General features: G+C 41.8%; 1 protein-coding gene across 1 annotated transcript in view; it reads left to right on the plus strand.

Annotated features, from left to right (window-relative positions):
- Adamts12 (ADAM metallopeptidase with thrombospondin type 1 motif 12) overlaps positions 1–15101 on the plus strand; it is a 276352-nt gene that overhangs the window by 206511 nt on the left and 54740 nt on the right. The window contains exons 13-15 of the mRNA XM_029470142.1: positions 6011–6255; positions 6860–6998; positions 12224–12350. Coding sequence (XP_029326002.1) covers positions 6011–6255; positions 6860–6998; positions 12224–12350 — 511 coding nt within the window. The remainder of the gene's footprint in view (positions 1–6010; positions 6256–6859; positions 6999–12223; positions 12351–15101) is intronic.

The raw sequence follows: 15101 nt of genomic DNA on the forward strand, positions 1-15101 counted from the left end.
AGTATCTATTTGGTAACTGCTCCTAGGAATTTAGGTAAAAATGAGTTTTTTTTTTCTTAAGATTGATTTCACACTCTCTTGCTAATAAAGAACAGCAGCCAACTAGCTGTTCTGAGTTAGGTTGTTTTGGGGGTTTTTTTCCCCCTGATTGCTTTGCTTTGATTGCTTAACTCTTTTAAATAAAACTACTCTTTTGGGTATTGGATGCATCAATGTTTTTCTTTGACTCACAGCTCTTCTTACAAGAATTATTTTAAAAGTATTTCAACCAAACATAGTCTCCAATTAAAGTGTTTATGATAGTCAGACCCAATCCTTCTTCCTCCCCACTCTTCTTCCTCACTGGGAAAACAATTGCTGCTACTACCTTTAGCTGTGGAGGCATGAAACATTGGCCAGACGCTTTTGTCTGTTGTTAAAGAATGAGAAAGGATGATGCAGACTTAAAATGGTTCAGGAGGCAAGAAATGAGGTTGGGATCTTGATCACCATTAGCCTCAAAGGAGCCATCCCCCAAACCTCAACTTCTGAAGTCCCTACTGACCCTGAGTAATACTTTTTTCTCTTTGTAGTCCTGATATCCTTAGGTCTGACTATATGTGTATATCTTTGTGCTGAAGTTGCAGTCTCTAAGAAAAAGTGTCCATATCTTTTGCATCCTTGGGATAACGTTCCAACAAATAAATTCCTGTCTTACTCTGTGGAAAGATATCTTATTCAGTAGATGTGACGCCATGTACCAGATGATACCATCTTGACCTCAACTTCATGCCAGACTTGGGGTACATAATGCCTCTCTTCTTCTAACACCTCATAGTACTTCATTTTCCATTGTTTATGAAAAAGGAAAAGCAGTAACAGGGTGAGATAGCGCTGTGATTACCGTGATGAGAAGTATCTGGAATTAGAAGAACCTGGAGCAAAGTGTCAGATATTACATCCAGATATTAAAGTTGCCTGATTTGTCCATTCGTTTGCTGATTACCTGAGAAACAATTGAGCATGTGTTGACGAGTAATGGATACAACAGCGACCCTCTCAGAGGTCGTGTCTGTTTTATATCAGAGAGGAAACAGGGAAAGGATGCGGCTCTGACATTTGACCTGTAGATGCAAATTAAACAGAATTTCTGCTTCAAAAGGAAGTTGATGAACCATTAAGCTGGTCAAAGGTGTTCCAGGCTAATATTCATCATTAAAATTTACAGCCTAATTTAAACAAAAAAGGAAGATTTATTTTTAGCTTTTGGCCGTGTGTGTGTGTGTGTGTGTGTGTGTGTGTGTGTGTGCTTTGTGTGTGTGTGTGTGTGTGTAGGTCTGAGTGCTGTGCCCACAGAGACTGGAGGTGGGTTTCAGGGAACCAAACTCAGGCCTTCTTTAAGGGCAGTATGCACTCTTAACAGCTGAATGGTCTTCGCAGCCTCATGGCCAGTATTCATTGATTCAGACCCGATGGAGTACAGCTTCCTCAGCCTTCGTGTGTTTCCACTGCTTAAGCTTCCTTATCTACTTTGAACTCAGCTCTCTTTTCTAACACTGTTTAGTATCCTTAACCTCTTAAAATCGCCATTCGGGATTGTTTCTCTCTCCTTCTTTAGCTTCTCTATACTTCTATTCCAAGCTGCAGCCACTATACTTAAGTTATAGCCTTGGTCATACTGGTCTTCTTTGTCTTCTTGCTGGGATTAAGGGACCACCATCGCTGAGCACTCTAAGACTTTCATATGGATAAATGAACCACTTAACTTAATGCCTACAAGATCAGCCTTGATTCCTGCCTCTTTATCTAATCATAATCACTATGTTCTTAGATTTGCATCTTAAGGTTTTGAACTAGAGGAGGTACTATAAAATGAATATTTAATTACATACACACTATATGCATACATATATATATATATATATACACACACACACACACACACACAAACTTAGGAGATTCGTTACATATAATAACAGCACAACATTTAAATTAACTGAGTTTTCTCTGATCAATGCACCCCACTTATAATTTCATTTGCACAAAAAGCATGGAAAATAAACATAATATTCTGCCATTTAGAAACGACAAAAGGGACAAAGGAAGTCCCTGATCTGTAGTATAAACTCTTGATGCCAGCATCAGTATGTTTAGAATGGTAGATTCTTAGCATATAATAGCATCTTCCTGAAATGTTATGTGTACCTGGAAGCCCAGATCCCACCAGTTCCCACCAGTCTCACCAGACCCAACCTACTGACAGTCATACACTTAGTTTTCACTGTAATGTCTCACTAGTTTCTGTCACCCATATTAATGGTTGGAAGTGAAATGTACATTAGAGATCAATAACACGCACAGCTCATGCTGTTTCTGTCTGCGCAATTCCACAACCATGTATTTGCTGAAGATTTGAATGAGGGGATCCCTCTAAGAACGTCCATTGTACAGGCATAAGGAGAAAGGATATAGTAGTTTGGGCATAAGAAACATGCCTATTGAGGGGTGGGAGGAGAAGAGATACTTTTAGGAGGAAATCACATTGATTTAAGGCTTAAAGTTGATTGAATGCTACATCACAAAGTTCACTGTGTTTGCTTTGACATAGGAGAACAGAGACAGTTGCATGACATTGGGTGGGTAAAATACTATGAGGAGAGCAACATCTTAACAAGTCTATTTCTCTGAGAACATATAATTGCTCGCTGTAGATTAAGTCAGTGCTACCAGCCATAACATTAATCCAAATTAAGGGAATAAGGGCCTGGAGAAGAAATTGCAAGTAGATTGGAGAATCACATAAGAAAACATTCCAGAGGGGATGTGAGGGAATATGACTGTCTCAGAACCCAAGTACCCAAAGAGATTGGATATTGTCACCCTATACTGTTGCTGTTCCCCAAAAAGTTTTAGGTTGGCTTGGAAGGGAAGGATGGGTAGAGTAGTTAGACACGACAGGGTTTTTATATACAGGCTAAAATCCTTCCAGGGACGAAGACTACTCTAACCCTTTGCCCTAAAAGTGAGAGCAAGAAGGTGCTATCCATTTGTGACCCTCCCTTCCGCCTGGCTTCTAATAAGGCAGTTGTGATGGCTCATTATGTATTAGGAGAATGTCACACTTTTGAAATAATGAAGACTGGAGCTCTAAATCTAGGACAGAGCAAACTTTTAGGAACATTGAGTTTTTTCTGAAGTTCATCCTCACCCTGTGACTCACGTTAAACCCAGAACTGTATCTGAGACAGACACCTGCATGCCACTGTTCTCGAGGGAGGCAACAGAAGATGCATTTAAAAACTTAATGTTGGGGTAGTACCAGGGAGGGAGAGGAGGAGGGGGGAATGTAAGAAGGGGGTGTGAGGGTGGGACTGGGATGAGAGAAGGGAGGGGGCTGCAATTGAGATAGAAATTGAATAAACAAATTAATGAGCAAAAGAAAAAAAAAACTTAGTTTCCTCCAGAAGCACCTCACATATATTGTGAGCATCAGGCCTCTAGTGAGTGTTGTTCTAGTTACCACTAGCAGACAGCATCAATTTTATGAAAGACAAGCAAACCATTGTAGAGAGTTTACCCAGGCTCAGTCACGTGGCCTCTAATGAGCACCTATTTATTAGAAGTGACAATGATCAGGGACCAAGTGCGCCAGTGGATCAACTCTTCCCTCTCCCTCTTCTGCCTCTCCCTCCCCTCCCCTCCCCTCCCTTCCCCTCCTCTCTTTCTCTCTGAGTCTCTCTCTCTCTCTCTCTCTCTCTCTCTCTCTCTCTCTCTCTCTCTCTCTCTTTTGCAAAAAGAGTTCAGTAAAATGGCATATTAAATACCAATGTCTTCAGAAATAAGGTTGATTTGTTTTGTCCTGTCCTCAACACTTTGAGTGTTGTAGACCGGGAGGTGATGGGCAGGTTCTCTGGGTGGTCTCCATGGACCCAGAGACTGCTTCTTTCAGGTCAGAATATATTTTCAAGTTTTCTCTAGTGGAGTATGCTTACTATGGGAAATATGCAAGAAGATGTATCCCTACCAGTTCCTTCTCTAACTCCAAGCATTCAGAAGAAGCACAGATAATCACTAAGTGTTTCTAGTTGACATTTAGAGTTCCTCCAGTTTTAGTTTGTCTGTGATAGCTATTTACCATTTTGGAAATTTCACTTACGTGGAAAGATAAAAAAATCAAACTTAAAAAATGTTTTCTGTATTTTCCTTTTTTATTTAAAGCCATGAACAAGGTAGCAGATTTAATATTTAGCACCATGTTTTTTCTTCCTTGGTGAGTTCTGCAGTATGAAGGCATGTAAGATCCTAAATCAGACAATGGTTGGTTACAAAGAGCAATATCCCAAAAGGTGTTTTCAAATTTTTATTAGTTCTATTTACATGTGATCATTTTTTTTCCTGAATTAGTGGTATTACTGAGCTGTATCAGGCAAATCCATGAAAGCCAAATGGAGTTGAACCAGCTATTTTAAGACTCACATAGGATTTGACTACCAGGGTAAAGCCATGTAGGCATGTTCAGATGACAGAGATGAGAAGTGTATTAGTCACAGTTTTACATTATCGCTACAAACACCCAAGAGAAAACTACTTAAGGGGAAACACTTATTTTTGGCTCATGGCTTTAGGGATTTCAGTCCCTGCTTGATCAGGCTTTATTGTTTCTGGGCCCAGAGTAGCAGAATGTCATGGCAACCGGAACATGTGACAGAGGCTGTTAGTCATATGGCAATCAGATTTTCAGAGTGCATCCCCTGTCATCTACTGACTCTTGCAAGGACCTACTTCCTACTTTTTACTACATCCTGATAATGCCAGAGGATTAGGTCAGAGTTCTTAGCATCCAATACCCTCTCTGAGCCTATGAGATCAAACTCAAGGCCACAATACATGAGCCTGTATACACACACACACACACACACACACACACACACAGAGAGAGAGAGAGAGAGAGAGAGGCACATGTGAGCACCACCCATGGAGAATTAATGGATTTATACATGCCTTAAAACCAACCTATAAGAAATTGAAATCTTTGAATAGTGGATCTGAGAGACTACTCACCCATCACCCTTCAGTTCCTATCATTGTGCAGACGAGACTCAAGGGAGTTAAGTGAATGGTTGAAATTCAGAGAGCAAGATCTGCACGATGCACAAGCTGGAAAACAAGGCCATCTTAAAGCCCATTTTCCTTCCACCTTCTAAAGCCACGGTTGCTAAGAAGCATGGGTATCATGAAAGCATAAGGAACTGGTGAGCACTAAGTGTCAGTTGCTTCTCTCACCAGTGTGCCTCCTACCATGGCAACCATTAAGCGGGAGAAGATTGCAGCCAGAGTCGATCAATGCTTTAAAATAGATATGGGTTCTTCAGAAGCCTGGAGGAGAGCCCTGAAAATTAAGTTGGTAATTTTGCAAACCATAGGAGGAGAGGAGGAGGAAGGCTTCCTGCTGGACAGAACTGTGTGATGGTGTAGAAAACAGGGCTCAGAACTAAAGTTTTCATCCTGGACTGATGGAAGCAAGCCAGGTGGCAATCAAGGGAACTGAGGTTCCTTCCAGAAGGTCTGAATGAATAGCAGCTTGGATTAAATTATATCTAAGAAGCTGTTTTTGACATGGTGTCAATGATGAGGAAGAAAAGTATGTAGCCTGTGTATTGCTTGGGAGAGGTAGTCTGATGGCAAGAATAAAAGGGAGAGGCAGGGACACACCAGCAGGAAGTTAGGTTGGAGCTCAGACATTCTGACCTGTTCACATAGAATCACACAAGAAAAATCAATGCTTCGTGGGCCACAAATCTTCTGTATTGTCCCATCTGTATTGTCACACCTGTCTTCATACAGCCACTTACACACTAAGTTGTGAAGCTCCGGTGAATTCTGTGGCTGGTTAGTCTCTTTCTAATTCTTCTTACTTGGTGTTTCTTGCCCCATTAGCCACCCACCACGGGCACTGATGGATGGAGATGCTGATGTAGCGATAGCTGAGAAGCTAACACGCCTCCTTCATCACTGTCTCTTTTGTCCTTAGGTTACGTTGACATCGGACTTATTCCCAAAGGTGCGAGGGATATAAGGGTGATGGAAATCAAGGCAGCTGGCAATTTCCTGGCCATTAGGAGTGAAGATCCAGAAAAATACTACCTCAACGGAGGGTTCATTATCCAGTGGAATGGAAACTATAAACTGGCAGGGACCGTTTTCCAGTATGACAGGAAAGGAGATCTGGAGAAACTTATAGCTCCAGGCCCCACCAACGAGTCAGTGTGGCTCCAGGTAATACTGAAGGGAAGGGAACCGGCTGGTGGCCAGTGTGCTAGGTACTATTCTTCTCATGCTGGCCACTGATACTGGGACAAGAGCCTGTGCTGTTTCTTCTTTGTTCTTTAGAACTGTCGGAGCCCCAGGGCCTCAAAACCATCCACTGGGAGGTTTGAATGTAGTCCTCAGGCTGGTGTATTCCTTATACATTTAAAGTGTCTTCGTGTGGCTTCCCAGCCAAGAATGACAAAATGAAGTGATATCGTGTAGTGTATGTGCCAGTGTGCAAATGTACCCAAGCTCAGTGTCACTTGGGACATTTTTCTCAATTGCTTGCCTTGTTTTACTTGACTTTTTTGGGACAAGTCTTTCACTAAGCCTGGAGCTTGTGCATTCAGTTAGACTGGCTGGCCAGCAAACCCCACGCATTCTCCTCTCTCTGCTTCCTTAGTGCTAGGATTATAGGTGCACACCCCCATGCCTGGTTTTTTACCTGGGTGCCCAGCAAGCACTTTAGCTTCTTACCCATCTCCCCAGCCACTGGGTATAGTTCTTAAATGTCTGCTTTACAATCGATACTCAGGACAGACTTTGACAGGACTCGTCTCTTGAATTTTAGCTACTATTCCAGGTGACTAACCCTGGTATCAAGTATGAGTACACAGTCCGGAAAGATGGCCTTGACAATGACGTGGAGAAGTTGCTGTACTTCTGGCAATTTGGCCGCTGGACAGAATGCAGTGTAACGTGTGGAACAGGTGAGAAATGGCAGCTTCCACTTGGAAACCCCACGAACTTTGGCGTAGGAGAAAGAGGTGATCCGAGCTGACGTTTTCATTCTGTATCTGCTGATCTTGAGTCACGTGGAGGTATCCCAAGGGATCCCTTTGAACAGTGACTATGTGGGTGTGGCTTAAAAAGAACTGATATTCTGCTTACGTCTCATTGGTCTGCTTTCATCACATGGGTACCACCACACCACAAAGGGACATATGAAGGCAAGAGAGGATTCTTGGAAAATTCAGGCATTGCCTAAGTGATGTGTAAAGTTTGCCAAGTCCTTGCAGGCAAAGGGCAGACCTCTTGGTATGGGGGTTGGGGATGCTCACTCATTTCAGTAGCTTTAGAAATAATGTCGTACGCAGACACTTTATTTCTGGTCTAGTCTTTGGACCACACTTGAGTCTGTTCTGGAACCTCTTGCCTCCTTCCCGGATCTACTGCCTGTAAAAGCAGAGCACCTGCATAGCAGACAGCCAAGATGCATAATATAGCCAGGGGAATCAAAATGGACAGATCATGCCAGGAAGCCATTCTTCCCCACAAGCTTCCTTCTTACGCTACTTGACCTCTTTGCTTACTCCCAACCCCAGGTACCAGTCATAGAATACAGTCTGGAGTCAGAAATTAGATTATCCATAATCTAGCTTATAAACAATTCTTCGTTTCTTCAATTTAGCATGGAGAACTTCATATAGCTTTTAGAACTCATAATAATAAAACACCTATTTTTATTTTTAATTGTGTGTATGTAGGAATGGTGAGTGTGCATATGTGTGCAAGTGCCTGAAGAAGCCAGAGGTGTTGGGTCCCTGGCACTACAGCTATAAAGCAGCTGTGAGCCTCCTAATGTGGATGCAGAAAATTGAATTTGGGTTCTCTGCAAGAGCACTACACAAGACAGAGCCATCTCCCTAGCCCCTAAAATGTTCATTTTTAATATGTTTTATTTTTATATATTTTATACACATATATAATGTATTTTGATTATGTATGGGCACATATATAAGCTTTTGAAACTGCTAAGGTAGAACTCAATCTAGGCCAGAGGCACAGTCTGGCCAGTGTTACATGGGGGTTAACGGACAATCCATCCTTGATTACTATGGCTGTCTCCAGCATTACCCTGGCCTATGGCCCATATGGGCCAGGATCCCAGAGAAGAAAAGGCAGTTTTAGCAGGAGATAAATGGGGTATAAAATCTTTTCCCTGAGGATCATTCACGAGAAAAGTGAAGTCACTGTGAATGTAGCTCTAAGGACTTTCAGCCTGTGAGTCCCTCTCAGCTCTCAGAGAAATTCAGGTTTAAACTTTACACTGAAATTACTTGTCCCAGACCACACATACTAAAACTTACCTAGTGCTAGTTGTCAGAGAGTCCACCGAGAAGCAGAGTACCCTCCACCCTCTTGTGTTTCAAGATATAAAAATCTTAGGTGTAGTATCTCACAGTATCAGGGGACAAAAGAGCTAAGTGGCTGAGCTTTGCAGTGATCATAAAGCTACATCCGAAGTTAGGTGAGAAAGAGAATATCCTTAACTAATGTCAATTCAACAGTAGTTTTGTTACAGCTTGATCCTTCAGTACCACCCCTGACTTAATGGGATTTTCCTGGTGATATTCTGAGCTTCACCACATTGTCTATTGCAGTTACAGGAAGATCTCTGGCTCTGGCAGAGAAAATCATGTCTATCTATGTTAATACCCAAGAGACACAAAGGAAGGGATACTGATGTTCACACAGTGCGCACAATGCAAAATGAAAAGACAGAAGACAGAACACGGAACCATTCAGCGATGTTTGTTATTATATTAAAGTGAAAACTTTCTACATTATAAAATTATACAGTAACACAGGAAAAGGAGAGAAAACACAAGAGACCAAAAGATGGGATGGGAATTACAAGAAAACAGGGTGAGGGTGGGTACCCCAAAAAACAGGATACCCTAACAGCATCCTTGAGACCCCTTAAGTCATTGTCTCCCAAGTAGAAATGGTGGGTGGTTAACATTGGGAAATGTTTTATTTCATTCTGTTCAAGTAAGCCCTTGAAGACACGTTTTAAAGCAAGACTTCATAAAGATAATAAAACTATCAAGGTGGCTTAACATATGTGAGTGATTGAAGATGACGCATAGTTTATCACACGCATAGAAAGGGGAGAGCAGAGATCTCTCAGACTCTCAGCTGTACATCACCAGTGGCCAGTGCAATGGTCTCCCATTCTGTGGCTCTCCTAAGCCACCTTGCTTTTCTACCCTGTGTAACTGCAGGGATTAGGCCCCGTCATGTTTTGGGGCCTTTAGTTTTGTTCTCTAATATTACAGTTGCTTGCAATTTCCCAGTTGGTGCCGTGCTTAGCAGGTGAGCTCCATGAAATGCTGAATGCCTGCTTCACCTGGGAGTAGCTAAGTGGCATGGGATCTTGCAGGCTTTTCTGATTTTCTTTAATTGTGTGGCTTGCCTGGCTTGCACAGAATAGCTACAGACAAGGAGTCACAGTTGGGTTGGAAAACTGATTTGGCTTAATTTTGGGAATGGTTCCTTCAAAGGAAAGAAACACTTATTTTCTCTACCACTGCTAAACATTCTTCAGGCAAAGTCGATTCTTTTACTTGGACAAATTTTCACACCTTTTCCTCCCAAAGATTCCTCTAATATAACAATCAGTTTGTGAAATTGCATTATCAGGTGCCTGTCATTCTGATGGGGAAAATGGTATTGGCTTTCAGACTTACTGCTGGGATCTGTAAGGGTGTTTGTTAGCCACCACCAGTGATAAAGTCAAGGACATTCGTGCCTATCTAATCAATGGTTGGAGTCAGCAATAAGTCTGTGAAGTTTCTGAGCTGGAAAAGAAGAATTGTAGCATTGAAGCTTCAATTGTCTAGAAAATTAAATTATACAGAGTATAGAAACAGGTCCAAATGGGCTGGATGAATGAAATCTCTATATCCCAATGTCGGAGTGTGTCTCAAAACCTGCGTTAAGCAGAGTGTCTTCAGAGGGAGTTGATACCCCATAAATAAAGCCAGGAAAATAACATTCTCTGGAAATTGAAGTTGAAAGTTGATGGAATACATTGGATTTATCAACAATATTCAACCCTCACCCTTTTCTTCTTCTTGAAAAGTTAGTGTTATTTCTGTGTACTGGTATTTATGAAGATATTCTACTGGTAAAGCTATTGATTCACAAAATTTCCATCATCTCACATTACTAAAACATTTTTATGTGCAGTCTGAGAATGATAATTTCTGTGCTAATGTGAACTTTACTATGTAATGATATCATTGACACTTGAGTGGGTGTAAAGAGATCTCATCAGTCCTTCCCAGACTGAGGTGAGAGTCCTTGGAGTCTTTTCAGACAATATGGTTAGGCTCAGCCTGGAGCCTCCTTGATCTCATAAGTTTTGACATTTTAGAAATGCTGCACTCTTGTTTGCAAAGCTGTCTTTGGTTGCTTTATCTAACAAATTCTAGTGTGAATTTTAAATTTAAACCATCTTAAACAAACTAACTGCATAACAGACTCTATTTGAAAAATTGCAATATTAAGTTGAGACTGCCATGAGCTGTCACCATTCTTGAACTTGTTTTTCACAAGGAACTTTTCCTTCTTTCAAGGCATGGTCCCTTCCATGGTAAGCAGTTCAAAAGCATGGGTGACAGGTACTTAAAAAATCAAGGCACTTAACTGGCCCTGTACCAATAATAGCCAATACAATTTATTAAGAATTTAAAGGAATTTACAATCTTCTGAAATACCATTGTGTGTGTGTGTGTGTCTGTGTGTGTGTGTGTCTGTGTGTGTGTGTGTCTGTGTGTGTGTGTGTCTATGTGTGTGTCTGTGTGCAGGCACACAGATGGCACTGTGGATATATAGTGGTTAGAAGACAACTGGCAGGAATCGGGTTTGCCCTTACTCTTTGTGGCCTCTGGAAACCAAACTCAAGTTGTCAGGCTTGGCTGAGAGCCTCCAACCCAGAGAGCCATCTCACAGGTCTGATTTTCCATCTTAGAAGCAGAAGTTTCAGGTAACTGTTTCAGATGACAACGAATTTAGTGTTATGACATCACACAGGTTTATTGGAAGCCTTAATAAGTGAAATTTCTCTGTGGGCAGTGTCCAGTTTGAAAAAAAAAATGACAAGCTATATTTTTTTTTCTTTTCACAGAAAATCACAGTCATTTTGATATCGTCTAACCTCATAGTTTCTGAATTTGCAGTTACACAATAGTAATTACTCTTAAAAGCATGACCTGATTCTAAGCCTCCACCAAAGCTTTCACAACAGCCCATATTAAAGAGAGCTGCCACTCTTCCAAAATTGGGTTTCAGACTAACAAGGATGCCACTGATGAGTACTAGTGTTTGATTTTTACTCTAAATGATTAATTTCATTATCGTAAGGGAGATGATAGCACTCGGAAGCCCCAGCAGGAAATAGTTGTCTGACTGGCGCTCACTCCGTGGCTGTGTTGAAAGGTATGGGAGGGCTTAGAGAAATCAAGGAAGGTAAATAGTGTGCATGACCACTGGAATGTGAGGGAAACAAGGCTTCTATCCCTAGGCCAGGAGAATTAGAAGCAGCAGTTAGACAAAAAGATAGCTGTCCAATTTCCAGGCCTCGATGGAAACCACAGTCATCCATAAGTGTTCAAGAGTTCAGAGCAAGGTACGGGGAGGAACAGACTAGATCTGTGAGGAAGAAAGAACAACCCAGGAGAGGAGGAGATGACGAATCAGCAGAGCCAACGCTCTGGAAACTAAGGAGACGAAGCTGTATTGGTCCTGACAGGTGAAGGGAAGAGAGCCAGCAGTCATTCTGTACATACAGCTATTTCTTCAGTGTGAAGAACCACTCTCCAGGTTAACGTAGTACCAACACTTCATCATGCTCACAGATCCTGGGAGACAGGCATTTGTAAAGGGCATAAAAGGATGGAAAAATATCTACTCCAATACATTGGGCCTCTCAACTAAGAAGACTCAAAGACCATAGGCAAAGTTACTCAAAGACTCAGAGACTTGATCAAAGTCACTCAAATGTCTTGGGGATGGTACCATCTGAAGGCTCCTCTTGGATTCAAACTCTCACCTTCAGTCTTTAACCCAGGGCCTCTGAGGACGTGGGTTTCTTGTACAGTAGCATTCATATGGGTTCAAAATTCAACCTGCGTGGTCCTTTCTCCAGGTATCCGCCGGCAGGCTGCTCATTGTGTCAAGAAGGGCCATGGTATAGTGAAAACGACCTTCTGTAACCCAGAAACACAGCCCAGCTCGAGACAGAAGACGTGCCATGAAAAGGACTGTCCACCCAGGTAACCCTTGATAATACGAAGCTTGACCTTGTCTGGGTGTCACCTGGCAAGACACCTAATTTAAGAGTGCTCCAAAGCACTATGGCTAGTCAATGCAGGAAAGCTCTGAGAGGTTTCTGTGACTGTGCTGTCAGCCGATATTTTCTTTCCAGAGAGCAATTCTTCTTACAAAGTGGATACACTATATGTTTTTATTTGCTAAGACTCAGTCTCAAACTGTTGAAGATAAAAATGTTTACAACATTCACCAAGAAACTGTTTAACTACCAGATGGTTTCGTTCTCTGGGGCCATGTCTCCTGCCGAATCTAGAACTTTCACTCACTCACTCGTACTCTGAACTGTGTGTGTCCGTTCCTGACTTAGGCTTCTCACAGGAGGACAATTAGAATGCAGGCCAGTGTCAGGACTGGGCTCGCTATCAGGAGCTTCAGCCAGGACTTGGTCACTCAGCTACTGCACACAGAATTCTTCCTATCCCTGAAGCTTTATAGTGAACCTGGCATCTCATCATCTCTAGGGTCTGAAAGCAGCATGCTAGAACACAGTAAAGGATTTTGTTTTCTCCTCCAATGCTTAAGATGTGCTTATAGATGGAACTTCCTTTTAAAAAGATTAATTATTTGTTTACATCCCAAATGTTACTCCCCTCCCAGTCACCCCCACAATGTTCCTTCCCTATCCCCATCCCCTTCAACTATGAGAGAGCAACACAGCCCTCCACCAGGTGAACCCCTACTCTGTTGCATCAAGTCTTTGCAGGATTAGGCACATCCTCTCCCACTGAGGCCAGGCATGGCAGCCCTCTGCTACATATGTGTCGGAGGCCTCTGACCAGCCTTTGTGTACTCCTTGGTTGGTGGCTCAGTCAATGGGCGCTCCCAGGGATACAGGTTCGTTGACTCTGTTGATCTTTCTGTGTGGTTGCCATCTTCTTAAGGGCCTTTCATCCTTCCCCTAACTCTTCCACAGGGGTCAAGGCCTCCATCCAATGTTTGTAGGTATCTGCATCTGTCTCTGTCTCAGTCAGTTGCTGAGTAAAGCCTCTTAGAGGTCTGCTATGCTTCTTGATGCACAGAAAAGTTAGAAATGGTCCAACTGATCAACTTCCTCTCATATAGTCAGTCATGCAGCTATGGTGGTTAGATTGGAAGGGCTGATACACTTACACCGGAGCCAGGTACTGGACAGCCAATGCCAGACAGCCACTGCGCATGAGCAGATGATCTGTCTGTTTATAGTGCTGCCTCTGCCACCTGGATGGACACATCTGGGAGAACAGTGTGAGGGAAACGTAATTTCCTCCAATTCTCTATAAACAATTGGAAGATTATACTTGAGTGGGAAAAGAAAAGTGTAAGCAATTTGACAAATCCTTTAAGATCCTGTCGTTGAATGGCATATTTTCTTCAATTTAAGTTACGTTTTTTATGGGTATCTATTTTCTAAGGTACTGCTGGGTTGTTCTTTTTGGAGACTATTTCTATGCATAGCAAATGCCAGGAGTCCAGCTTGCAGTTGCTAAAGGTCAACAAAATTAATAGGTCAAGTCTGAGTTTATATCCAAGATTAAGTGCACGGACAAATATACATGCACATGCATGCTTGTACACAAACATATGCATACACACAATATATTTAAAATCAGTGATACATTCATTTAGGCAGTTACTTGACTCCAGCTAGTTGATCATATTGTAATTTATATTAAAATTCTCTTTGTTGCTATGCTATATACATATAGTCCTTTTCTTTCTATCTCTCTCTTTCTTTCTTTCTTTCTTTCTTTCTTTTATTGTGTTTTTTTTTTCTCAAGACAGGGTTTCTCTGTGTAGCCCTGGCTGTCCTGGAACTCATTCTGTAGATCAGGCTGGCCTTGAACTCAGAAATCTGCCTGTCTCTGCTTCCCAAGTGCTGGGATTAAAGGTGTGCACCACCACTGCCCAGCTATAGTCCTTTTCTTATATTGATATTTGTTTACTTTATTATATAGACTAAAATATTTACCAAAGGTAACAAAGTCACATATGGACCAGGCCTGGTGGCACATACCTATAATCCCTAGAGTCAGAAGACAGGGGCAAGGGAATGATTTCAAAGGTGGTTTGGGTTTTCGGAAAGAAAGAAAGAAAGAAAGAAAGAAAGAAAGAAAGAAAGAAAGAAAGAAAGAAAGAAGGAAAAGGAAGGGAGGGAGGAAATAAAGAAAAAGGGAAGGAGGAAGGAAGGAAGGAAGGAAGGAAGGAAGGAAGGAAGGAAGGAGGAAGGAGACAAATCAACAAAATGAACATTGATGAGCAAACAGACAAGTCTGACTATAAGAATTAAGTTTCTTGTGTGCAAATTCATAAAGGGCTTAAAGGAATTTACTTATTAAAGAAATGAAATTAAGTTGCTTTAAAAATATAATAAACAAGGCCGGGTGTGGTGGCACACACCTTTAATCCCAGCACTCGGGAGGCAGAGGCAGGTGGATTTCTGAGTTCGAGGCCAGCCTGGTCTAAAAGTGAGTTCCAGGACAGCCAGGGCTACACAGAGAAACCCTGTCTCAAAAAAACAAAATAATAATAATAATAATAATAATAATAATAATAATAATAATAAACAGTTACTAGGTTAGTAGTATGTGTTTTGACAAACTCAGCACAACAGTTAGTCCCTTGACTTGAAGCTTAGAGCATCTTTCTTGCTCACCTGATTTCTGTGACCTCCAAAAAGATCACATCCGAGGCTGCAATTTCACCCTCCAAAACCA

The sequence above is a fragment of the Mus caroli genome, chromosome 15, assembly GCF_900094665.2.
Source record: "Mus caroli chromosome 15, CAROLI_EIJ_v1.1, whole genome shotgun sequence".
NCBI classification, from domain to species: domain Eukaryota; kingdom Metazoa; phylum Chordata; class Mammalia; order Rodentia; family Muridae; genus Mus; species Mus caroli.